This window comes from Bos indicus x Bos taurus, chromosome 10 (genome assembly GCF_003369695.1).
Source record: "Bos indicus x Bos taurus breed Angus x Brahman F1 hybrid chromosome 10, Bos_hybrid_MaternalHap_v2.0, whole genome shotgun sequence".
Lineage (NCBI taxonomy): Eukaryota > Metazoa > Chordata > Mammalia > Artiodactyla > Bovidae > Bos > Bos indicus x Bos taurus.
Genome location: NC_040085.1, coordinates 36493418 through 36520251, shown reverse-complemented (window position 1 = coordinate 36520251; position 26834 = coordinate 36493418). Strand labels below are relative to the sequence as shown.

At 41.9% G+C, this 26834-nt stretch overlaps 3 protein-coding genes across 4 annotated transcripts; 1 reads left to right on the top strand and 2 right to left on the bottom strand.

Annotated features, from left to right (window-relative positions):
• Positions 1-1231: 1231 nt before the first annotated feature.
• MGAT2 (mannosyl (alpha-1,6-)-glycoprotein beta-1,2-N-acetylglucosaminyltransferase) lies at positions 1232-3801 on the bottom strand. Its single transcript, XM_027553684.1, has one exon. It carries the CDS (start codon positions 3289-3291, stop codon positions 1951-1953), a length of 1341 nt encoding a protein of 446 aa, XP_027409485.1. The 5' UTR covers positions 3292-3801; the 3' UTR covers positions 1232-1950.
• Positions 3802-3956: 155 nt separating this feature from the next.
• Positions 3957-6476, top strand: RPL36AL (ribosomal protein L36a like). Its single transcript, XM_027553687.1, has 2 exons — positions 3957-3994; positions 5166-6476. The coding sequence occupies exon 2, from the start codon at positions 5197-5199 to the stop codon at positions 5515-5517; it is 321 nt and encodes a 106-aa protein (XP_027409488.1). The 5' UTR covers positions 3957-3994; positions 5166-5196; the 3' UTR covers positions 5518-6476.
• A 712-nt stretch (positions 6477-7188) lies between these two features.
• On the bottom strand, positions 7189-18782 carry LRR1 (leucine rich repeat protein 1). Of its 2 annotated transcripts, XM_027553685.1 has the most exons (4): positions 18470-18782; positions 15173-15271; positions 11887-12608; positions 7189-8597 (listed from the first exon to the last, which is right to left on the bottom strand). In XM_027553685.1, exons 1-4 carry the CDS (start codon positions 18680-18682, stop codon positions 8357-8359), a joined length of 1275 nt encoding a protein of 424 aa, XP_027409486.1. In that variant the 5' UTR covers positions 18683-18782; the 3' UTR covers positions 7189-8356. The 2 variants fall into 2 exon arrangements, with proteins under 2 accessions (XP_027409486.1, XP_027409487.1); XM_027553686.1 differs by lacking the exon at positions 11887-12608 and having other exon boundaries at positions 8439-8597; positions 18470-18754.
• Between the last annotated feature and the right edge of the window lie 8052 nt (positions 18783-26834).

Here is a 26834-nt window from a genome sequence, read left to right as displayed (position 1 = left end):
GGGCAGCAGATGTTTCTAATAGTTGCTAAATTATGAGTTTTGTGGAATATTTTACATAAGGCCAGGAGAAAATCCCAATAGTTTCTTTTTTCTCTCATAAAAAGTTTTAGGACAACACGAAAGACAATATAGAAAGGAAAATATTTGTTGATCTAATTGCTGACCCCAAGACCATGAGCTGATGATGTATTTCTGTTCCAAAGTCAGCTACTAACTCAAACCTCTGGCCTTACCTTCGTCCAGGAAACTACCTAATTTCTTTAGTCTTTTTGAACTAGGGAGGTCAGGTCAGAGCACCAAAAGCTGGAACAACGCCTGGCAGTTCATCCTGATATACACTTTATCTCCAGTAAAACCTGGACCCAACTGGGCTCCAGGCAGTATAAAGGAACTCATAAAACAGAACTATTTGCGCCATTATGCTATGCTAAGTCACTTCAGTCGTGTCCGACTGTGTGACCCCAGATATGGCAGCACACCAGGCTCCCCCATCCCTGGGATTCTCCAGGCAAGAACACTGGAGTGGGTTGCCATTTCCTTCTCCAATGCATGAAAGTGAAAAGAGAAAGTGAAGTCGCTCAGTCGTGTCCGACTCCTAGCGACCCCATGGACTGCAGCCCACCAGGCTCCTCCATCCATGGGATTTTCCAGGCAAGTGTACTGGAGTGGGGTGCCATTGCCTTCTCCGTGCGCCATTATAGATGACCATATATATTTTTCAACCATGATGGGAATTATTTGATTCAGTAATAATTCTGTGACTGTCCATTAGGTACACAGTCTTTAGGTTGAAATGACTTTGCAGTATCAACACAGAAATTAGTCTATGAGTATACTTTTGGTTGAATGCAATTATGTATGTTAAGGGAAACTTATGTTAAATATGGAATAAATTTTAAGCCTGTTTCTTATTTACTTTGTTGTTTTAAAAAGTACGATTTCTGGTAAAATAAAGCTGGCTCTAGAACATGTTTCACTTTGGCAGGACTGAACTTTGTTTCATTTCTGGCTGTATTTCACTTACACAGCAGCTTTTTATTGCTCATTATCTCTGCGTGGCTAATTTGAAAGCCAGTTTCCTCCAAAGGGAATGCACTGTTAAGAGCTGGGTTTTCTTTATTTCAAACTTACTTATACACTGTACAAATAAGATGTAATGCTAATTTTAAACCTTCAAGAGTGTCTTTAGTGGACTTTGATGTAAAATTATTCTGAAAAATGATTAGGAACCTTTTTATGCAAAAACAAGTATTTTATTTTGGCAGCACTAAAAGAAAAAAAATCACTGTATTTCTACATTGAGGTGAAAAGTGTTTAAACTTTCTTATCAGTCAAATACATTCCAAAAGAAAAGTGTGTTCTATGCAGGTTCCAGAGCACAGGCAATTCTTAACACAATAATACAGGAATCTTTAATACTGAAAATGACTCTGTTCTGACAGGGTGTTTAACAAACATAATTTTTGAATTATAAAACCACTGAAGCAACCTCTTCCTAGTTACTGTGTCAAGAGTGAAGCTGGGCTTGTTACATTAATACTCTTATTAATTTCACTGTAATACTTTTTACTGATATGACAATTTTAAATAAATTTTGCTGTACTTAAAGTCTTGAAAGTGGAAAAGTGTACAAAGTTCCAGATAAAAAGATTAATAGATGCAATTTAAATAGTTTCCCTTCTTCTATCAATTAACAATGATTACCTCTAGCAGATACACACTGAACTTTAAAACGCAATTCTCAAAATGAAAACTTGCGTTTTAAATCTTAATCAGACGTAAAAGGAAAAGATGACTATATTTGGACAACTTTTACAAGAACTTTGTTGTTGTATTAAAGCAGAAACCAGTTCCTAAACCTTTTTATTCAATTGTGTATCCTATTTGGACAAATATCAAAAATAGAAGACTGTCACTACTTTTGCTTTTGTAATTGTGATTTTTTTTTTTTTACTGCAGCCTTCTATAACTTTTACAGAGTTCATGGTCCCTAATATCGCCCCACCCTCCATTTTTCCTAGGTGGGGAAAGGGATGTCATAAACTTCTCACTAATAGTTAGAGTTTCTGGAAACAGGTACTGTTTGTTATTATTTAAGAGTGACTCAAGTTGGGCACTCTGGGTGGCTGGTCTACAAGTTTTTTGGTGATGCATACCACAGTCTCCAGCATGAAAAATTCTAGGAACTTGAGGAACCAGCACTTTCCAGAATTTTGGAAGACAAGATACAGTCAAATATTGAAGGGTCCAGTCCCAGTTATAATCATCGTAAGTACAGAAAGTGTCTGTGCACTCAATCAGCTTCTGATAGGCTTCCCGGGTCAGGGCCAGACCCATATTGTGCTCTGTGGATTTCCACGTTTTCACATCTACCTTGTCAGCCACGTCATAGAAATTTCGAATGGCAGTATAGGTCCCCAGGGAGAGAACATCACACTCGGGGCACTCTAGCTGCTTTAATTTCCACATCTTTTTGAAGACATGGTAAAAGTCTGGGGCTAAGTAGTGATCCTCCTCTAGGAAAAGTATGAGGCCAGCATAGTCTCGAAGGACTTTGACCCTCTCCCATACAAAATGCAGCTTCCACCACCAGTGGTGTTTGGTTTGGGAGAACTTGGCCTCTCTATAATGGCCGAAGGAGTCGGGATATTCAGCATTAATGCATCCCATTCGCAAAGCTGCATTCTTCTCCATGTCTCTGGGGCAATCTCTGGGGTCAGTGCCCGGGAACTCGTTAGGGTACAACTGAATGCTGAAAGGAAAGAACACCTGCAGAACTGGACAGAAATCCACCCCAGCAATCAGCTGATTGATTTCGGTCGACCAGAAGTCATGGCTAAAGATGACGAGGACGTCGTCGATTCCCTGGGCTTTTCGAAGTGAGTCCAGCAGCAGTTTGAGGTATTCGGGCCGGTTGTGCACCTGGACCACCAGCGCCAGCTCTCGGGGGGTCCAGGAGGCGGCCTTATCTACATTCCTCAGCGTCTGGTCAAAGTTCAGCTGGTACACTAGGGACCGGTACCGCAGCGTCAGATTGTCCACCTCGGGCTGCGGGGCCGCGGCGACCAGTGGAGCCGCCGACTCGTTGGAGCCCCGGCGGATGCCCACCGACACGGCGGGATGGTCCCCGGCCCGGGCGCCGGCACCCCGCACGGGATCGGCGTCCAGCAGCGGCGGGGCGAGGGCCTCGTTCTTCCTTTGTCGCCCATTGCTGCTCCAGAGGACGAAGCCGCAGGCGGCCACCACGAGCATCAAGATCAGCACCTTCCGCTTATAGATGCGGAACCTCATGGTCTCCGGGGCCGGGAGCGCGAGCAGGGGGGCGGGCGGGCGCGGAAAGGAGCTAGCGGCTCCGGCGGGGAAGGGGCGGGCGGGCGGGCGGCGACCGTGGCGGTGGCCTGCAGCAGTCGGAACTGGCCCCCGCAGCTGCCCTCGCTAACTCATCCCGGGCCCCGGGGGTCCGGGGACCCGCAGGTTTTCAGCTCCCCCGCGCCGCCCGGGCTCCACACATCTTCACCTGGCAACTGCAGCTCGGGCAGCGGCCCCGCCGCTAGGAGCAGCGGCACGGCGTCGCTTCGGTCCTCTCCATCCAGCACCGGTCCGGTAAGAAGCCCGACGCGGCCCCGCTGTACCTCGACTCCGTTACCTGCGCCTCCAGCGGCCCTGCGTCCTCGGCGCTCTCATCTCTATGCGGCCCCGGACATCCCGGAACGAGAAACACAGCCTCGCTTGGCCTCACTCCGGCGGCGACTGTCCTGACAAGCAGCGACTCGCCCGCCGAGCGCCGCGGCCCGGGGACCCACACCCCTCGGGCCCGCCCCTGGCCGTCGGTTGGCGCTTCCCGGACACGTCCGGAGACGCCCGGCCGTCGCTGCGCGCCACCTATTGGTTCGCAGCACTGCCGCTCAGGCTCAGTTCCTACTTCCGCCACGTCCCTCCCTTTCCGGTGAGGCGCGAGACGAGCGAGGCAGGAACGTGGACGTCGGGTCTCTCGGTAAGCCCGGTGCTGGGTGGTGGCTGTTACGCCGGAGCCTCCAGTGCTCAGGATTCGAGGCTGGGCAGGGCCGGGCCTGGTGAGCCCTGTTAGGAGAGAGAGGTTGAGGCCCACCGCCTTGGTTAGTGGATTTCCAGAATTCACTTTTCCCTTCCGGAAAGGGCACTCGCATGGCGGCTGCTGGGCCTGGCGGCACTCATTAAGGACACGTCAGCCTTTAGGGCTTTTACGGGTGACGGTGCTCTGAAGGCAAAAGTGAAACTAGGCAGATGCAGTCCTCGCAGGGACTGGGCGGGCCGTGGCAGTACGTGGCGGTGGCTCTACACCGCCCTCCGAGCCAGGCATGCACGGAAACTAGAACCTGGAGGGAAAGGGTGCGCTGAGAGTCGAAAATAAACTCTAGCTTCGGTCCTCTCTCTGCTGGAGAAAATCACACCATTACGCTTTAGTTGTTGGGCAACCACGATAAATTAAGCCCCAAAGGATCCCACTTTGTTGTACGCGGGACTGACCGTACTAGGCGTCCCTGTGCTGCTGCTCTTGCTGTTTTTCAGTGAGTCTCATTCTGTAAATCTGTCACGAGAGTGTATGTTCCTCGGTTCTTTGTCTCGTCACAACGAAGATTTGGAGCGACGGACATTAAAGCCCTCGGCGCGTGACAGCTCTGGGTCTTGGACATACCGTGCTACAGCTCTTTGGCAAATCAGTGTTACAGCTCCATTTTATTTAGGAGATAGCAGGAGAATCCATCCTCAAAGCGTGAGGGCATGCCAACCCAAAGACTGGAAGAGAGTGGAGGAGCGCGGGAGAGGTGGGGGCGGTGTGGAGAGAGAGAGAGAAAGAGCGCACGCACGCGGGAGAGTGAGTGAGTCAGTGAGAAAACGCTTTGGCTCCTATTTTTCTGTGTTTTTTCCTCCACCTGGGCCTGCCCTATGCAAATTGGGCTTAGCCAGGAGTGCTGTTTGTTCTGCCTGAAGTCTTCACTCTGGTCCTCGGACCTTCCTTGTTTTTTAGCCACGGCCATTTTGGACTCCTTTTCCCTATTCTACCCACCTAACAAATCTAAGCATTCCATCAAGTTGTGCACTTACTCATACGGAAAATGAGTACTTGGTGGGTTTATACTTGCTGTTTCAAGTGTTCTAACTTTTGCTCCCGTGTTTTACAACAGTTTGCACCGCGAAGACACCTCTACTGCAAAGATGGTCAACGTACCTAAAACCCGCAGGACTTTCTGTAAGAAGTGTGGAAAGCATCAGCCTCACAAAGTGACCCAGTATAAGAAGGGCAAAGATTCCCTGTATGCCCAGGGAAAGAGGCGCTATGATCGGAAGCAAAGTGGCTACGGTGGGCAAACCAAGCCAATTTTCCGGAAGAAGGCTAAAACCACCAAGAAGATCGTGCTGAGACTTGAATGCGTTGAGCCCAACTGCAGATCCAAGAGGATGCTGGCCATTAAGAGGTGCAAGCATTTTGAACTTGGAGGAGATAAGAAGAGAAAGGGCCAAGTGATCCAGTTCTAAGCTTTGGGATTCTTTTGTTCTTATGTTTTGAGAAGAAAATGTTGAAGTTACAGAAAAATTGCCTGAATGAGAATAAATACAGCGATATTCCTACTAAAATCTTTTGTATGTTTTACATTAGTTGCATGCCTAATATGGTTCTAAGTTAAAATAGTGGTAAATTATTTGTGGGTTAAAGTTCATCGTCTTCTCAAATTCATTATTTAAATTTCGTTCCACAAGAACTGGCATTTTGTATTTATATACAAAGAAGATAGGAGTCCCACCTCAAGTTTTCTGACTAGGTTATGGAGCTAAATCATAAAGAAGGGAAAAACTGATGGTTTACTTTTTCAGGTCAATTTCAAGTATATATTTATGTTGGGTGAATTCATAATTATGATTGATGAGCTGCTGGGAAAGTTCTTAATCAGATTTTGAAAAAAAGTAAATGACGAGTGCTCAGCCATTAAAAAGAATGAAATAGTCCCGTTTGCAATAACATGGGTGGACCTGGAGATTATCGTACTATGTGAAGTAAGTCAGAGAAAGACATGCCATGGCTAAAACTGATACAAATGAATTTAAAATGTTACAAAACAGACTCAGATTGAGAACAAATTTCTGATGGGGGGAAGGGATGGAGTGGGAATTGGGGATTGACATGTACACACTGATAAATTTAAAACAGACAACCAACAAGGACCTACTGTATAGCACAAGGAATTCTGTTCAATATTCTGTAATGACCTAAGAAAATAATTTGAAAAATCCATGTATAACTGAATCACTTTGCTGTACACCTGAAACTAACACAATATTATTTGTGTTATGCTCCAATGTGGAATTAACACAATATTATTTGTGCTATGCTCCAATATGAAATTTTAAAAGTGAAGGGGATAAGCTAGATCTGTGTATAGTGGACTGAGTGAAACAGGATCCAAGTTGGAAAAATTAAAAGCTGACTTTGGGAATTCCCTAGTGGTCCAGTGGTTCGGACTCCGTGCTTTCATTGCTAATAACATTGGTTTAATCCCTGGTTGGGGAATTAATATCCCACAATGGCTGCCAAAAAAAACCCCCTGACTTTTCTGCAAATGTACACTCCAGCAGGGACTACTAGCCACATATAGCTACTTAAATTAATGCAATGCCTCACTTACTACATTTATTGTTCAATAGCCACATGTGGCTAATGACCACCCTATTGAACAAGAGACAACAGTTCCATCAGTTTTTTGGACAGTACCTTTTTAGACCTCAGTCTTGAATGTAAGGTAGGAGTTGATAATTGACTTCTAACTACAAAAAGTTCTGAAGCTTGTGAAAAAAGCATGAGTTCATGACAACATAAATTCTTGTTTGAACCCTTTTGCGCATACTCTGGGGGGTACTCAAATGTTATAAATTGACTGTGGGGAGGGTTGAGGAGGTAAACAACTTTGACTGAATAAAACGGAAAGTTAGAATCAAAGAAGTGAGTCTAGTAAACACATAAAGGCAAGAAAGAAAAAGGAGTTTGAATATTGAGTGAAAGGAGAAATAAATTGGGAAGGGGTATGGGTTATAAGAACAAATTCTGCTTTCTGTACATGAATTTTAAGTAGGCTAAGATGCTTACATGGAGATGACTTGAAGAGAGGAAGAATGCAAAGGGCTGTATAGGAATAACATGTTTAGCACTTATTCCCAACATACGCTATTACACCTGCATTTATTGAAATAATTCTCTACAGGAACATGTAAAAATCAGGTAAGCACTGAATTACTTTTAAATATGTCCCCCCCCCAATCACTTTTTAAAGAACCATGTTTTTAAAGAAAGTTACTAAAATTTTATAATATTTTTGGTCAATATCTCAGTAATTTATGAGTTTAGGAAATCCTAAGATTCTTAAAATTCGTAGTTTCAAAGACCAAAAGTTGGTGTATAGCATAAGGAGCTCAAAGGCGGTGGGAGGCTCAAGAGTGAGGGGATATATGTATACATACAGACTCCTACGGACAGAGGAGCCTGGCGGGCTATGTTGCAAAGAGTGACACGACTGAGTAACTCACACGATATAACAACAGCTAATTCACTATGTTGTACAGCAGAAACTAACAACACTGTAAAGCAATTATACTCCAATTTAAAAAAACCTGACCAACAGAAAAAGAACAACCCTCATATAATACAGACTTAATCAGTAAAAAAAGTGGCAATTTTCTCCTATTCCTATCCAACACCAAAACCTTATTCCAACCCTAAAAATGGAAAAAAAAGAAAAAGAAAAACCTAAAAATCACAACAAAGATTATGCGATTAATATAAAACTTTAAAGGCCGAAGTCTATTTGTCCAAAACAACTTCTACTTTATGTTTGGTGAATATAAAATTCTGTATATAGAAAAATATACCTGAAAATACAAGTGTTTAAAAACATGTAGTTTCATATTGAACAAATTTTCACTACAATTTAGACTGTATTAGTCCAAAGTATATTTTCTATATATAGAAACTCAATTTAACTTAAATGCAAGACAAAAATTAAGAAAATTCTATGAACAGAGTGGTTGGGATCAATATCTGTTTAACATTAAAAGATAACCCCACAACCGGAAATACTAGGCCAAAATCAACACAAGTGTGATAAACTGATAAAAGTTAACACCACAATAAAATTAACCAGGTTTTAATGAAATTAAGATTTTACAATCAAATGATTGAAAATGTTAGACTACCACACATTCTTCCCCTCAATCAAGTATACAAAATCCGTGGAAAGCTGCCCTTTCTCCAATTTGACATTTAAACCATAATTGAATCCCAAATTAGTCTGAGACTAAATGGAATTTCTTTTTGTGGTATCACCTATTACTTGAGCATATCACAAGAATTTACATAACAGGCTAGAGAACAGAAGTAAGAAATAATGGGTGCTTCAGTACCACCCATATTATCTACTAAGACCACAGTGTGAGCAACAGAGTGTAGATTCATGGTAGTAGTTCCTTGAATAAAACTGCTTATACTGTATCTTCCACAAACACAGGTTTTTGCAGTATCCAAATCTTGACAAAGATGGAAAGGAATGATACGAGAGCCATATGGAATCCTATTGGAAAAAAACATTTTAAAGATATTTTTTAATGATTCAAAACTTCATGTATTAGGACATGAATTATTAGACACTGAATTATAACCATGAGAAAATAAAATTACTCTATTAATTCAGTATATTGTTTTTATTTTCCAAACTGGTACAAATGGGAAAAATACCAAATAACAGCATATGACATAAGCCTAAGAGGATCTATACTACATAAAGTAGTTACCTTTCAGTATTGCCACTTAATAGTATAACCCACTGAATACAAGGAAAGAGTCATCAGTCCTTTATATAATTATACTGTATGACCAGTGTAACATAATTTAAATGTATGGCTCTCTCATACAATTCCTATAAATGGTAATGAGAGAATTTCTCAGTTCTATCTGTGAAGAAACATTTAAATAAATACATATACACTCCTAGGCATCAAGTGTTCAAAAGAGAATCCTAAACTGTGTGAAACAAATTTTTTAAATGTGATATTAGTTTTACTTTACTAAAGCAAGCAAGGGTCCTAACTGTGCTTAAATTAAGTCATCCACCCTCTTACTTAAAACTTCAGTGGCCCCCAATACAATTGCTCTCACCCTGCATAACACTGAGACAATCTTGAGATTGCCTGCCCAGTGCCCAGATCTCTCCTGCACCCTAAACACAATCATACCCCAAGCGCTTTGTGTCTCCCACACGCTTTTCTTTATTCTTTCTCTAGTACATGGGCTGGCACATTAACAGGTGTTCAGATCTTTTGCAACAAGTAAAACCTACTATTATAATTTAAACTGGTGCTGTTTTGTTTTGCCACACAGCATGTGGGATCTTAGTACCCTGACCTGTGCCCACTGCACTGGAAGTACAGTCTTAACCACTGGACTTCCAAGGAAGTTCCTAAACTAGTGTTTAAAACCCTAGTAGAAAAGTGCACATCAAATCAAAAATAGTGGCTTATTTACTTAAAGGATGGGATTGACTTTGTTTACAATTTTTCATTTTTTCCACATGTACTAATCTGTTAACTTGTGTAAGTAACTTTAAAAACAAAAACAAAAACAAACCACTTACTTATATTCCAGGCTTTTGGTTATAGACTAAGAAAAACAGGAAACAGTTAAAAACTGTATTTTCTAGCCAATGTAAGTCCCCACATATTTTTCTAAGACTATAACTTCAACAGCTAAATAGCAGAGATTGTTCTCATGGCTTTGGATCTATATTCTTAAACCAAGGGAGCTAGAAATTTGCAAAATTATACTTCAGTAAAGATCAGAGTCATCCTAGCCAATTTATGATCCTTTCAAGTTATCAGTGACCATTTACAGTATTTCTCACTTGGACATAATTTTCAAATTTGAATAAATACGTTTTTTTTTTCATATATAAGTCTCAGAGAAAGCAAAGAACAAGACACTTGGGAGTGGTTTATTGCCAAAAGACACCATTTAGAGTTATCTCAAATCAGCGGTTTTAACCTGAATCATGAGTTATCACTTTCTGGAGACTTTAAAAAATCTATGACACACAGTAGGGGCCCATCTCTGGAGATTCTGAACTAGGTGATCTGAGGTAGAATCTAGGACCTATATGACCAGATCTAGGTATGTATTTCACATCTATATTATTTAGAAGTTCCTCTACAACTAATGTGGAGAAGGCAATGGCACCCCACTCCAGTACTCTTGCCTGGAAAATCCCATGGACGGAGGAGCCTGGTGCGATGCAGTCCATGGGGTTGCTAAGAGTCGGACACGACTGAATCGACTTAGCAGCAGCAGCAGCAGCTACAACTAATGATAACACAATTAATGATTTTTAATTTGCCAAATAAGCAAATTACATGTATTTATAAATCCAGTGAGTATTTATTGAGACCTATTATGAACCAGGTACTGTTCTTGGCACTTACGTGTACTGTCACTTGAGAGATAATTTTAAACTCCTACTTAAGAGTCAATACCTTAAACCAGCAGTCCTCAAGTGTGGTCCCCTGACCAGCATTATCAGCATCTCCTTGGAACTTGTTAGAGATGCAGTTTCTTCATCCCCACGACAAATTTACTGAATAAGAATCTCCAAGGGTTGGGACCAGCAATCTGCTTTAGTTAAGTACTGTGTTACAATAAGCATGATTGGTGATGCATTCCTCAACTTTCAAGGATCACTGCCTTAAAACAATAATGAGCCCTTAGTTACTTTTGGTGGTGGTGGTGGTTTAGTAACTAAGTCGTTGTCTGATTCTTGCGACCCCATGGACGGTAGCCTACCAGGCTCCTCCGTCCATGGGATTCTCCAGGCAAGAATACTGGAGTGGGTTGCCATTTCCTTCTCCAGAGAATCTTCCCAATCCAGTAATCAAACCCAGGTCTTCTGCATTGCAGGCAGATTCTTTACCAACTAAGCTACAAGGATAGCCCAAGTTACTTTTAGAGCCTTAGTATTCAAGTATAAATCATGAACTAGCAGCCTCACCTTGAATGCAGTTTAAAAAGCAGATCTCCACTTCAGACCTCTAAAACAAAATCTGCTAAACAAGACTCCCAGGGATGTGATGAATATTAAAATTTGAGAAGTAAGCCAAGGCTCTTAATCCTAGCTAGCTGTACATTAGAAACACCTGGATAGTTAAAAGAAAAAAAATACTCAGTCCTACTCCCAAACATTCTGACTTAATAAGTCTTGGGTGGGGACTAACCACCAGAATTTTTTAAAGCTCCTTGCTGCTGCTGCTAAGTCGCTTCAGTCGTGTCCAACTCTGTGCAACCCTATAGACGGCAGCCCACCAGGCTGCCCCGTCCCTGGGATTCTCCAGGCAGGAACACTGGAGTGGGTTGCCATTTCCTTCTCCAATGCATTAAAGTGAAAAGTGAAAGTGAAGTTGCTCAGTCATGTCCAACTCTTAGCGACCCCATGGACTGCAGCCTACCAGGCTCCTCCACCCATGGGATTTTCCAGGCAAGAGTACTGGAGTGGGGTGCCATTGCCTTCTCTGTTAAAGCTTCTTAGGTAATTCTAATGTGAAGTAAAATCTGAGAACCACTGCTTTACGATAAGAGCACTTAAGCTAGGGATGATGAAGAGGGAAGACTGGCTTGGGTTTCAGTGGGTGTCTATGAGCATTACAAAGTTTACCTGTGTTTATTCATATGCCCATTCTTCTAGACCCATAACTTTTGTCATTTCTTTTTAAAAGAAGGCCACTGGAGCAAAGGGTCAGATTGTGCATAGTATAAACAGCCATGTTAAAGACTTAACTCTTGAGAATGATGAAAATACCATGATGCTATCAAAGGCTTACCTATTATATAATATGGTTCGTGCAGAAGATTCCAGTAAAGTTAATGGCATTTGCAGGTGTATAACTGGAAGGACTTTCGGTTGTTCAAAAGTATTTCCAAAAAGATCCAAGTACTCAAGGGATAAATTTTTAAATTCACTAGGCAAAAATGGAAGCTTATTTCGAGCTGCTGACAAAAACCGCAGGTTCCTCAGTTGTCCCAGCTTGAAAGGAAGTCGAATCAATTCATTATCATCAAGTTTTAAATATGTAAGTTCTCGGAGCTGGCAAAACTGCACGGGGAGTGCCTTAATTTTGTTCTTGCTGATATCCAAACTCTGAAGTGACTTCTGGAGTGTAGACTGACACAAGGCTACACTAAATGATTCCAAGTGGTTATCATTCAGGTTAAGTTCTTGAAGGTGGATGAGGTCTCCAATTGTAGCTGGGAGCTTTTTTATATGGTTATGACTCAAGTCTAACTTTCTAAGGTTTTTTAAGCAAAGCATACGCATATCAACCCGGACAAGCCCACAATAAGAAGTCTGAAGATGTTCCAGAGAATAGGGGAAGTTCTTGCTTAGAGGATAGTCCTTTTTGGATGTGATAACCATTTTAGTTTTAAATTTTTCAAATTCTGAAGTCTTCACTGGTGTGAGGGTTGAAAGTGGTGCCTCAACATCACAGCCTCTATGAGCCAGTCGCACAGCTGAAAGGAAACCCTTTAGACTGCTGGAATTGGCCTGAAGATGTAAAAGTAGGTTGTACAATTATAAATTCCATTTTAGGTAATACATGCATGCTAATTCATCCTAAACAAACGTGGTGAAGTTGTATATGTAAATCATGCAATTATTTATTGAAAATTACTACATTTTTTTCAGTATTCTATTTTCACTAAATTTAATTACATATACAAAAATTTTTAAAGTTTTTGAAAAAATTATGTTGACATACTCTAAATAAAACTGTTCACAGGGGTAACCATATGAGCATACAATAAAACAGGAAAATATAAAGATTCCACTGAAGACTTGGATTTAAGATGAACTGACCCATCAACTATAATCCAATAAAATTTTTTTTAAAAGTTACTTAACCTTAGTAACCAAAAGAAAATGAAAAGATGAACTGACTCAAATCTCTGGTGCCTCAGAGACAGACTGAAGTAGTGCTGTACAGTACAACATACCCAGGGGGGTTGTTCACAAAGACTAGGAATTTTGAAAAGCAATAGCCCTGTCAAAAGCAAGGCCAAGGACTTCCCTAGTGGTGCAGTGGATAAGAATCTGCCTGCCAATGCTGGGGACATGGGTTCCATCCCTGGACCGGGAAGATCCCACATGCTGCAGAGCAACTAAGTCCAAGAGCTACTACTGAGCCCACATGTCACAATTACTGAAACCCACTCGCCTAGAGTCTGTGCTCCACAAGAGAAGTCACTACAGTGAGATGCCCATGCACTGCAACTCTCAACACAGCCAAAAATAAAATAAGTAAAAATTATATATATATATATCAAGAAACTTAAAAATAAAAAAAGGCAGGTGTAACTTAGCACTTATTGCCAAAAGCAAGTAACAACACATCAAAAGCAAGAGACTGCTTTCAACTGGACACAGAAATCACTATTAAAGTGATATGTGAATTAAGTCAGCAATAAAAATACTTCCTGGATACTTTAGAAGCTTCAAAACCTTTCTATCTGAAGGACTAGTGAACTTTCAGCAAGTTTGGGAAGCTAAGTATTTGGTTGGGATGTGGGAGCTTTGCAGAGGAGTAAAAGAGTAGAAATACTGTATGGCTATAGCGTATAAATGAGTACCCTTGATGCCAGGGTAAGGAGGACAGAATGATCAAGCTGTGGGAGATCACTGAAGAATTTTGAGTTGAGAATTACGTAACAAGAGCTACATATTATTCTCGCAGCAATATACACGGTGAAGTGGAGTGAGGAAAGTCTGGTGACCTGGGTTAAGTAGGTCCAGCAGAGGGACCTACTTGGGAGTTACACACATTAAAGGGAGCTGTGTTAACAGAAAGCATGTATGGCAGAGAGCAGGCAGAGGATGGGAATAAAGTCTTCACTCCCAGGATAGAAAAAAGGTTGCCAAGAAACAGGAAACAAAGGAGCGTCGAAGAAAACTGAAGATAAACCAGCACAGTGCCCTATCACAGGTGGCAAGAAAGAAAAGTTATTATGAAGGGAGTGGTCATTAGTGTCAAATTCTACAGAGCTCAAAAAGGATGAGTAATCACGGCAATGTGATTAGCAGATAGGAAGAGATCACTGACCTTTGACAGTGTTTTATGAATAAACCAGTGAAGTGAAAGTGAAGTCAAGTCGCTCAGTCGTGTCTGACTCTTTGCGATCCCATGGACTGTGGTCTACCAGGCTTCTCTGTCCATGGGATTTTCCAGGCAAGAGTACTGGAGTGGGTTGCCATTTCCTTCTCCAGGGGATCTTCCTGTCCCAGGGATGGAACCCAGGTCTCCTGCATTGCAGGCAGACGCTTTACCCTCTGAGCCACCAGGGAAGCCCAAACCAGTGAAAGTAGAGGTCAAAAGAGATACTGAGAAAGTGGACAGCTTTAGCCTCAACTTTCTAGAAATTTGTCTCTTCTATTCTAATTGGTAGGACTCTCAGCTTGTTTGTAGGTAGAAGGAGTCAGTGGCAGGACAGGCTGATTAGCAAGAGAAAATGAAAAACCAGAACAGGAGGAGGTAGAACAAAGCACCTCCATTCAATAAAACAGCTTAAACAGTTATTAAACTTTAAATGTTTACAAAGCATTGACTTGGGGTCAAGGATAAAGGCAAATGCAAGGTCACAGCTCCTACCCTCTGGGAAGGGAAAAAAGGAAAAAGCGAGACAAGGCAAAGAAGAAAACAGTTTCTTATCTTAATGGTTTATGTATTTAAAAAAATGATTATAGTAAGTAAAATATCCCCTAAAGTGTTTCTAATTGTATTTTATCCATTTTTTTTTAACACCAAATTTAGATTTGTTGCCTGTGATTCAGCTGGCAAGATGCAGACCTGTGCCACCTGCTTATAGAGTTCTAAGAACACCCTGAGGCTCCATCTTGGGCACAGAAGCAAAATCAGTTTTCCTTCTCATTCTGGGCAACTTCTCTAAGACTGACTCTGCTCTTTTCAAGGCCACACAAGCAAGCCAGGGGAGCTGCCATCATTTCCTCAAACATGCCTGCAAGTGCCTGTCTCTGTTCAGCTCTGTGGGAGATCAGGCTCCTAACACAGCCTCTATTCTCTTTACAGTAAACCAACCTACGCATTAATACCATACCTTACTGAGGCAGATATCCACAGGAGGCTCCTTTAAGCGAACAGTGGCTTTCCCCTCATCCACAAATTTGGTGAAGAACTGCTCAATATTCTCCTTTAGCTGCTTAAAACCAATGGGACGGGGCGGGGGGGGGGGGGGGGGGTGGGGGGGTGGGGGGGAAGAAAATTACAAAACCAGGTACTGTTATTCAGTATTTATTACATCTGCAATATGCCACTTTGCCAGGATTCAGTTTGGCTTTTAGACCTTACATCTGGGTGCTTTGTTGTTTTAAGATTTAAACGTTTTTGTTTGATTGGTTTTGGGGGTATTTACACTCCTTATCCAGCTTTGGGTAAGATACAATTGTTCTACCTGTCCAGTAACTCTTCCTTCCTCAAGAACAGAATCCCCTTTGTTTGAGGAGAATGCTTCTTCTCTCCCATTCTAACTCTGGGTGTAGTAAGAGTTGCCAATAGTAGTTACCTGCTTTCTTAACTTTAGTCTATTAGCCTGGGGTAGGCATGCCTCCCACAAGATATAAACTTGATGAAAGCAGAAATCATGTCTCCTTTGTTCAGTATTATTTTCCCAGAGCCAGAAGAGTGACTAACATATAATAGCTGCTCAATAATTTTTAATAACTGATGTTGCTTCTACTGAAGGCTTTAACAACTATTTATTAAGAAGCCACTATGAACCAGGCACTATGACAGGGGGCTGGGGACAACAGTGGTAAATAAGACCAGCATGGTAATTACACTTATCAAGTTGCCAATTTCACGACAGAAAGTTTATTAAACAAGTAATTATAAGCATAACAAATATTAAGACAAGGAAGTACAGGCTACTATACGACCTTATATAGGAAAGGACTCTTACCTGGTCTGGGGGTATAAAAGAGAACCAAAATGAGTAAGAAATGAAGGATTAATATGTTAAGCAAGTGAAGATACTGAGGGGAGGAGAGGGAGGTAGTATATAAATAAAATGGAATAGTGTGCAAAGCCTTGAAGGTAAGAGAGTTTGGCAACTGTGAGGAGGTGAAAGACATTCAGTATGCCTGGAAGATCCAGTGAAAAGAGGCAGATGTAGAGAGTGTAGAGAGGTAAACGGAGATTAGATGAATATTCAGTGGATATTACTGTTAGATCTACATTTTGAAAATTCCCGTTAACTACAAAGTTTAATAATGAACTTTGGGAGAGGGGAGAATGGGATGGAGGAAAGACAATGGTAGAGGTAAGGAGATCCTTTAAGAAACCAGCCAGGCAAGGGACAATGGTGGTTTAGGCTATACCTGGGATGGAAGGGGGTATGAAAATACGAAAGTTACCCAGGAAGCAGAATTGAAAGAATTCAATAATATATTGGATATGGGGAAGGAAAAGCCTTTAAGGTTCCTGGAAAGGGACAGAATACTACTTAAAGGAGTTGCAGAACACTATCAGAAAAGCTGGGACAGGGGTGGCAAGGAAAATTAATCTGGAGGTATTCTGAGTTTGAAATACTGTGACACAACCAAATGAAGATTTCCAGTAGGTAGCTGGCTTAAGTTGGAAATTAAGGGAGAGGACTAGCAAAAGACACAGATTTGGAAATCAGTCAGATGGATGACAGCGTCATGGGACAGAAAAGTAGAAGGTTGTAAGAAAGAGCCCCAAGGTGCTTCCACACTCAGCACTAATTCCTACTCCTCAAGGCCAAGACCAAACCACCTTAACTAACAAATAAATGTTTACTTGACACCTACTATGTCCCAAGCCCTGTGGCACCACCTCTTCTACAAAACTTTCTCAAAGACTTGAATCAGAATTCATTTCATTTTTAATATTATACTATATAATACCACTCTGCTTCTACCTTTATTACAGCAATTATAGCCCACCTTTGTAAGTGGTGATGTCTGTTTTTCCCTTTCTAGTCTTGGAAAAACAGAGATTAAATCAGGTTTATTTCCCATCGTATCTATCCAGCATTGCACCCTGCACACACACTAAGTTTTCAACTAGTGGTTTACAATAACATTTTTGTTAGGATTTTCAGCTACTGACCTTAGCACAGCGGAAGTTTTAAAGGAGAGATCATAACAGACTCTTAAAACAGACAGTACCTAAGGTGGGCATGAAAAGATAGGTTTTAGGGAGGTCAACAGGGAAAAAAGGGAGACCCAATTCTGGTTATGAGTTTGTTTCTCTCACCTAACAGTTTTCTAATCTTTAAAATTTGGTGACAGAAGTCCTTTCCATTTTAAAACATTACATGAGTTGATTCCACCGGAAAAGGGGAATTATTTAGACTTTCAACTACTTACACAAACATTTACGTGGCTCTGAATGAAACAGCAATAACTCTTCCTCAACTAAGAGTATTTACTGAGGATACAACACTGTAAGGGAAACAATCCCAGAAATTGTATAAAACCCAGTCAAGAGTTAGATGCAAAGAGGGTGATGAATCACCCCTCAATTTTATGATAGTAGGTACAAGGGTATTCCAGTCATTTTTCACAAAAGAACGTGCCTGGGAATCAAGGTAAAAGGATTTTATAAAACTTGTGCTTTAAAAATTCAATTCCCAACTTCTTCTAGAGGGTTTACTACTGGTATGTAGATACAAAAAAAGCCTTGTACCTAACAAATAAAAACTTAGGAAATTAAACAGTTAAGAAAGAGCGAGAGATGCAGTAGCCAAGAATTTTAATAAAATTATCAAGTTGCAACCCAAGCATCACTGCTTTACTACTGTACTAATCGGGAAGATCCCCTCAAGTAGGAAATGGTAACCCACTCCAGTATTCTTGCCTGGAAAATCCCATGGACAGAGGGGCCTGGCGGGCTGCAGTCCCTGGGGTCGCAATGAGTCGGATACGACTGAAGCGACTGAGCACAGCACAATCTGGCCTAACGACCTTAGATGCATCCCACAAAGCCTTAAAAACAAACAAACAAATTTAGCGAAGAAACTGGGAGAAACATAATCTACTGAACCAAAGTGTAGTCATTTTACGGTTCTCCCAAACTTGACTGATGCTACACGCAGGCCGAAATTTCAAAGGCATTAAAGGGGCAGGGTTGCTATCTACTACTAAGCAGCAAGGCTGTCAATAAAGTCGCAGAAATAGGCAAGAAAATTAAGAAGTGACTCTTAAAATCTTTCCGCCTTCGGGCCGGTAGGGAGACGCCAGGGTCCGGGTGATGGTGGGGTTCAGGGGCCGGGCGCTCGGCAACCCCCAAGACGGAGTCCAGCTGGGGAAACAGTCGGGCGCTTAGAGCAAGAACGCCTGGCTGCCACCCCTGACCCGCCGGTTCCACGCACCTCATAGCGGGTCCCGCGCTTGTCCTTCAGGGTGGAAATGAACAAACAGGCGGGGTGACGGCCGCCCCGCTCGCCTCCCGCTCGGGGACCCGGCGGAGTCCTGGGCGCCTGCTGACAGAGGCTCAACACCGCCCGGACGCCCTTGCCCCGGTTCCTCAGCCCCAAGGCCGGCAAATGCCGGCTGACCACCTCCACCTCGCAATGCAGCTTCATCCCGCCGGGACGCCAGCCACCGGCTCCCACAACTCGGCTTTAAAACTTCCCCCTTCCCGCCCCGCCGCGCCGCCGCCGGGGCCCTCGAGCGCGGGCTGTCCAGGGATCTGCCTGCCGGCTCGCGGTGCGACATCCCCGTTTCTTCGGGCAGCGGCTCCACGAATCCTGCGGGGGCGGACGGGGTCCCCTCTCCCGTGCAAGACCAAGTCTGCACTGTGGCTGCGGACCGCGGACACCGACCGCCGGAGGACCCGGCTCGCGCCTCCCGAACCCGGCGATCGGCGGGGGCGCCACGTCCTTTCCCGGGAGCGCGCGCTCACATTCCCAGTGTAATACTTTGGGGCCGAATCCTAGTTTCCACTGCTGACAGTTTACACGCTGCCCGCACACGTGGGGTCTTTGAGTTTCCCAAGAAAGGCCGTAGTTCCTGTGTTTTGGGGGGAGTCTTTTTGCCTACCCAGCTTTGCGAGTTGCCTACTGCCAGCTGGGGCGCTGATAGGCTGGTGTTTTGTTTTGGGTGCCCTGGAGGTGACAATTGCCACATCACAATGGAACTTAATATTACAGTATTTCTCTTGGATACATGGTGGAGAGGGAACTGGCAACCCACTCCAGTATTCTTGTCTGAAAAATCCCATGGACAGAGAAGCCTGGCGGGCTACAGTCCATGGAATCGCAAGAGTCCGACAGGACTTAGAGACTAAACAACAACTCCTATTATACAGATTCCCTGTTTACAACCTCTAGTGGATTGGATGGAGTGACTGATTTGACTGCATCTGAGACTTTCATGCATTGGAGGAGGAAATGGCAACCCACTCCAGTGTTCTTGCCTGGAGAATCCCATGGACAGAGGAGCCTGGTGGGCTGCTGTCTATGGGGTTGCACAGAGTCGGACACGACTGAAGCGACTTAGGAACAGCAGAGACTTGGAAAGACCTTCCGGACCTTTCGGACTCCTTGTCTGACTCTTTGTGACCGAAGCCCGCCAGGCCTCCCTGTCCATCACCAACTCCCAGAATTTACCCAAACTCATGTCCATTGAGGAGTCAATGATGCCATCCAACCATCTCATCCTCTGTTGTCCCCTTCTGCTCCTGCCCTCAATCTTTCCCAGCATCAGGGTCTTTTCCAATGAGTCAGCTCTTTGCATCAGGTGGCCAAAGTACTGGAGTTTCAGCTTCAGCATCAGTCCTTCCAATGAACACCCAGGACTGATCTCCTTTAGGATGGAATGGTTGGATCTCCTTGCAGTCCAAGGGACTCTCAAGAGTCTTCTCCAACACCACAGTTCAAAACCATCAATTCTTCGTCGCTCAGCTTTCTTTATGGTCCAACTCTCACATCCGTACATGACTACTGGAAAAACCATAGCCTTGACTAGATAGACCTTTGTTGACAAAGTAATGTCTCTACTTTTGAATATGCTATCTAGGTTGGTCATAACTTTCCCTCCAAGGGGTAAGCGTCTTTTAATTTCATGGCTGCAATCACCATCTGCAGTGATTTTGGAGCCCCCCAAAATGAAGTCAGCTGCTGTTTCCACTGTTTTCCCATCTATTTGCCATGAAGTGATGGGACTGGATGCCCTGATCTTAATTTTCTGAATGTTGAGTTTTAAGCCAACTTTTTCACTCTCCTCTTTCATCAAGAGGCTCTTTGGTTCTTCTTCACTTTCTGCCACAAGGGTGGTGTCATCTGCATATCTTAGGTTATTGATATTTCTCCTGGCAATCTTGATTCCAGCTTATGCTTCCTCCAGCCCAGTGTTTCTCATGATGTACTCTGCATATAAGTTAAATAAGCAGAGTGACAATATACAGCCTTGACGTACTCCTTTTCCTATTTGGACCAGTCTGTTGCTCCATGTTCAGTTCTAACTGTTGCTTCCTGACATGCATACAGATTTCTCAAGAGGCAGGTCAGGTGGTCTGGTATTCCCATCTCTTTCAGAATTTTCCACAGTTTATTGTGATCCACACAGTCAAAGGCTTTGGCATAGTCAATAAAGCAGAAATAGGTGCTTTTCTGGAACTCTTTTGCTTTTTCGATGATCCAGCGGATGTTGGCAATTTGATCTCTGGTTCCTCTGCCTTTTCTAAAACCAGCTTGAACATTTGGAAGTTCACGGTTCACGTATTGCTGAAGCCTGGCTTGAAGAATTTTGAGCACTGCTTTACTAGTGTGTGAGATCAGTGCAATCGTGTGGTAGTTTGAGCATTCTTTGACATTGCCTTTCTTTGGGATTGGAGTGGAAACTGACCTTTTCCAGTCCTGTGGCCACTGCTGAGTATTCCAAATTTGCTGGCATATGGAGTGCAGCACTTTCATGGCATCATCTTTCAGGATTTGGAATAGCTCAACTGGAATTCCATCACCTCCACTAGCTTTGTTCGTAGTGATGCTTTCTAAGGCCCACTTGACTTCACATTCCAGGATGTCTGGCTCTAGGTGAGTGATCACACCATCGTGATTATCTGGGTTGTGAAAATCTTTTTTATATAGTTCTTCTGTGTATTCTTGCCACCTCTTCTTAATAAATATCTTCTGCTTCTGTTAGGTCCATACCATTTCTGTCCTTTATCAAGCCCATCTTTGCATGAAATGTGCCCTAGGTATCTTAAATTTTCTTGAAGAGATCTCTAGTGTTTCCCATTCTATTGTTTTCCTTTATTTCTTTGCATTGATTGCTGAGAAAGGCTTTCTTATCTCTCCTTGCTGTTCTTTGAAACTCTGCATTCAAATGGGTATATTTTTCCTTTTCTCCTTTGCTTTTCGCTTCTCTTTTCACATCTATTTGTAAGGCCTCCTCAGACAGCCATTTGCTTTATTGCATTTCTTTTTCTTGGGGATGGTCTTGATCCCTGTCTCCTGTACAATGTCACAAACCTCTGTCCATAGTTCATCAGGCACTCTATCAGATCCAGTCCCTTAAATCTATTTCTCACTTCCACTGTATAATCATAAGGGATTTGATTTAGGTCATACCTTAATGGTCTTGTGCTTTTTCCCACTTTCTTCAATTTACATCTGAATTTGGTGATAAGGAGTTCATGATCTGAGCTACAGTCAGCTCCTGGTCTTGTTTTTGCTGACTGTATAGAGCTTCTCCATCTTTGGCTGCAAAGAATATAATCAATCTAATTTCGGTGTTGGCCATCTGGTCATGTCCATGTATAGAGTCTTCTCTTGTGTTGTTGGAAGAGGGTGTATGCTATGACCAGTGCGTTCTCTTGGCAAAACTCTATTAGCCTTTGCCCTGCTTCATTCCATATTCCAAGGCCAAATTTGCCTGTTACTCCAGGTGTTTCTTGACTTCCTACTTTTGCAGTCCAGTCCCCTATAATGAAAAGGACGTATTTTTTGGGTGTTAGTTCTAAAAGGTCTTGTAGGTCTTCATAGAACCGTTCACCTTCAGCTTCGTCAGCATTACTGGTTGGGGCATAGACTTGGATTACTGTGATATTGAATGGTTTGCCTTGGAAACGAACAGAGATGATTCTGTCGTTTTTGAGATTGCATCCAAGTACTGCATTTCAGACTCTTTTGTTGACCATGATGGCTACTCCATTTCTTCTAAGGGATTCCTGCCCATAGTAGTAGATATAATGGTCATCTGAGTTAAATTCATCCATTCCAGTCCATTTTAGTTCGCTGATTCCTAGAATGTCGATGTTCACTCTTGCCATCTCCTGTTTGACCACTTCTAATTTGCCTTGATTCATGGACCTAACATTCCAGGTCCCTAGGCAATATTGCTCTTTATAGCATCGGACCTTGCTTCTATCACCAGTCCCATCCACAACTGGGTGTTGTTTTTGCTTTGGCTCCATCTCTTCATTCTTTTTGGAGTTATTTTCCCACTGATCTCCAGTAGCATTTTGGGCACCTACAGGCCTGGGGAGTTCATCTTTCAGTGTTCTATCTTTTTGCCTTTTCATACTGTTCATGGGGTTCTCAAGGCAAGAATACTAAAGTGGTTTGCCATTCCCTTCTCCAGTGGACCACATTCTGTCAGACCTCTCCACCATGACCGGCCTGTCTTAGGTGGCCCCACGGGCATGGCTTAGTTTCATTGAGTTAGACAAGGCTGTGGTCCTAGTGTGATTAGATTGACTAGTTTTCTGTGATTATGGTTTCAGTGTGTCTGCCCTCTGATGCCCTCTGGCAACACCTACCATCTTGCTTGGGTTTCTCTTACCTTGAAACACAGTTTATAGTATTCTAATCCAATTCTCTCACTTGACACAAGAGTAGTGGAGGCCAAAAAGAGTAAAGGAATTTGCCTGTGACCTCACAGGTAGTCACTGGTAGAACGAATAGTACTAGAACTTGTCTCAAATGCTGTACTTAATTCTTCCAAGAAACCTTCATGGATTTCCACTCTGCAGTTTAATTGAATACAGTTACCCAAAGCCTTGCCTCTTTTTCTCTTCGGAATCCAGGTCCTATAAACTAGCTGGACAAATCTCTCCAGAGCAGCCTTTGTGGTTTTCAGTTAGTTCTTAGCATGTGATCTTTGAGAGTCCATGGAGCTCAACTCTACATTTTAAAGTGTACCATGTTTCTTCTAGCAAGTTTGGATGTTCACAGCAAGAGGAATCTTAGGGTATCTTGTCTAAAATAATTGCTATATGATTACTTATTTAATGCCTGTCTTCACCAATAGACTACAAGCTTCCTGGACACTACTGTCATATTTAAGATCAAGCATAATATTCACATATTGTAGGTACTCAATGCATATTTACAGAATAAATTAATGAGTAAATGAATATCACTTAACAAATATGTATGAAAGCCTGTATTGTGCTAGAATAGAGTAAGATTACTGATTAGTATGCATTTGGTTAATCCTTCTTCTGTTAGAATAAGTAGCTAGCCATTTGGTAGGGAAAGAAACTGGATTTCTCCCGTACTTTTGGGGGACAGAGACATAACTTTTGGGTGGATTCAGGATTTAAAATGAAAACCAAAATTATAACAGTACTACAAGAAAACACTGGAAAAAATTTTAAACCTATCAATTATAAATTTTGATACAAAAACTTTAAAACTATTTGCAACCAATATGATGATCAAAGGGCTAATTTTCTTTCATGTAATCATTTACAAATACACAAACTACAGCCCAGTAAAACATTAAGAAAGTGGACTGTAGACTGGAAGGAGAAATTATCAGATAAAGATACATGGCTGGCTTATAAACATAGGAAAACATGCTCTGCATCATCAAAATTCAAATAGAAAGAACAGTTGTCATCTTTAGGCTATTAGAAGGCCAAATATAAAAAAAGTTTGTTAAAAAAAAAGAGTTTGAAAAAAAAAAAAAAGAGTTTGTTACTTCACACTGTTGGGGGAGTGTGGAAAAACAGATACATTCTATGGGTATGAGGCTGAATTGTTATAATATCCATAGAAGGCAAACTGGTAATCTCTATCAAAAATTTAAAAGTTCATATTCTTTGGTCTCTGAGTCCCATATCCAGAATTTTATTTTATAGACCTACTTTATAATATGGATATACTATATAGATATGACTACACTTTAAGTGTGCAAAAGAATGTTCAAAGATGTTTCCATTTAATTTCATCTTCTACTTTTGCTACTTATTTCTTTATAGCTTTTATACTCTTCTAAGATGCTTTATGATCTATTTGTGAAAATACTGGGTATGGTATTCTGTTTGTGTACATGAAAAGAGAAGTAGTAAACATATATAAAGATAAGTACAAATAGAACTGCCTTATGATCCAGCAATCCCACTGCTGGGCATACACACTGAGGAAACCAGAAGGGAAAGAGACACGTGTACCCCAGTGTTCATCGCAGCACTGTTTATAATAGCCAGGACATGGAAGCAACCTAGATGTCCATCAGCAGATGAATGGATAAGAAAGCTGTGGTACATATACACAATGGAGTATTACTCAGCCATTAAAAAGAATACATTTGAATCAGTTCTAATGAGGTGGATGAAACTGGAGCCTATTATACAGAGTGAAGTAAGCCAGAAGGAAAAACACCAATACAGTACACTAACGCATATATATGGAATTTAGAAAGATGATAACAATAACCCTGTGTACGAGACAGCAAAAGTGACACTGATGTATGGAACAGTCTTATGGACTCTGTGGGAGAGGGAGAGGGTGGGAAGATTTGGGAGAATGGCATTGAAACATGTAAAATATCATGTATGAAACGAGATGCCAGTCCAGGTTCAATGCACGATACTGGATGCTTGGGGCTGGTGCACTGGGATGACCTGGAGGGATGGTATGGGGAGGGAGGAGGGAGGAGGGTTCAGGAGGGGAGCACATGTATACCTGTGATGGATTCATTTTGATGTTTGGCAAAACTAATACAATTATGTAAAGTTTAAAAATAAAATAAAATTTTAAAAAAAAGGAAAAAAAAAGATAAGTACAAATGTGTATATGGACACATTTATACATATACATAGGTATATCACACATACACCTCTGAGTGGATGAATACATAGGTAGACAGATAACACTGTTTTTTAAAGATCCTCTCCAAAACTGGTAACAGGTGAGTTTGGACAGAGAGACTGGAGATAACACTGTTTTAAAGATCCTCTCCAAAACTGGTAACAGGTGAGTTTGGACAGAGAGACTAGAGAAACAGGGATCTGGGTTGAATAAATACTTACTTTTAAAAATATACTTTATGTATCTGTGTTTTGCTTTACAGTATGTGCTGTGCTGTGCTTAGTCGCTCAGTCGTGTCCAACTCTTTGCCACCCCATGGACTGTAGCCTGCCAGGCTCCTCTGTCCATGGGGATTCTCCAGTCAAGAATACTGGAGTGGGTTGCCATGCCCTCCTTCAGAGGATCTTCCCAACCCAGGGATCAAACCTAGGTCTCCTGCAATGCAAGTGGATTCTTTATGGTCTGAGCCACCACAAAGCCCACTTTACACTATACAATTAATTAAAATATCAGTATCTGTTGAAATATTTTCTAAAAGAAAAATCTGCTAAATTTTTGATGGAGATTACCAATTTGCCTTCTATGGAAATTGTAACAATTCAACTCATACTCATAGAAAGTATCTGTTTTTCCACATTCCTTAACAGTAGCAAACATTTTTTTTTTTTGTACTTGTGCTTCTGTAAGCCTAAAAATGGCAACTCTTGTTTCTATTTGAATTTTGATGATGCAGAGCTTAATGCATCATAAACATAAACTATATATGTTTATATATATATATATATACCCATTTCAATATATATATTCAATATATATACTGAAATTGAAGACAGCTCAGTAGAGATGTAAGTCTTTAATTATGGATGTAGAATCACAAATAATTGTGAGACTAAGTTAAGGAGGAAAATAGGTGATATCTTGAATAATGATGTCTTAATAACTGTACAAAAAAGATCTTCACGACCCAGATAATCATGATGGTGTGATCACTGACCTAGAGCCAGACATCCTGGAATGTGAAGTCAAGTGGGCCTTAGAAAGCATCACTACAAACAAAGCTAGTGGAGATGATAGAATTCCAGTTGAGCTATTCCAAATCCTGAAAGATGATGCTGTGAAAGTGCTGCACTCAAGATGCCAGCAAATTTGGAAAACTCAGCAGTGGCCACAGGACTGGAAAAGGTCAGTTTCCACTCCAATCCCAAAGAAAGGCAATGCCAAAGAATGCTCAAACTACCGCACAATTGCACTCATCTCACACACTAGTAAAGTAATGCTCAAAATTCTCCAAGCCAGGCTTCAGCAATATGTGAACCATGAACTTCCAAATGTTCAAGCTGGTTTCAGAAAAAGCAGAGGAACCAGAGATCAAATTGCCAACATCTGCTGGATCATCAAAAAAGCAAGAGAGTTCCAGAAAAACATCTATTTCTGCTTTATTGACTATGCCAAAGCCTTTGACTGTGTGGATCACAACAAACTGTGGAAAATTCTGAAAGAGATGGGAATACCAGGCCACCTGACCTGCCTCTTGAGAAATCTGTATGCAGGTCAGGAAGCAACAGTTAGAACTGGACATGGAACAACAGACTGGTTCCAAATAGGAAAAGGAGTACGTCAAGGCTGTATGTCACCCTGTTTATTTAACTTATATGCAGAATACATCATGAGAAACGCTGGACTGGAAGACACACAA

Excerpts from the sequence above, each read along its gene's own strand:
- MGAT2 (XM_027553684.1), bottom strand. The coding sequence starts at position 3,291 with ATGAGGTTCCGCATCTATAAGCGGAAGGTGCTGATCTTGATGCTCGTG.
- RPL36AL (XM_027553687.1), top strand. The coding sequence starts at position 5,197 with ATGGTCAACGTACCTAAAACCCGCAGGACTTTCTGTAAGAAGTGTGGA.
- LRR1 (XM_027553685.1), bottom strand. The coding sequence starts at position 18,682 with ATGAAGCTGCATTGCGAGGTGGAGGTGGTCAGCCGGCATTTGCCGGCC. Across the intron at positions 15,272-18,469 it reads AGCGCGGGACCCGCTATGAG|CTAAAGGAGAATATTGAGCA; the intron begins GTGCGTGGAACC and ends GGTTTTAAGCAG. Across the intron at positions 12,609-15,172 it reads TGGATATCTGCCTCAGTAAG|GCCAATTCCAGCAGTCTAAA; the intron begins GTATGGTATTAA and ends TTACATCTTCAG.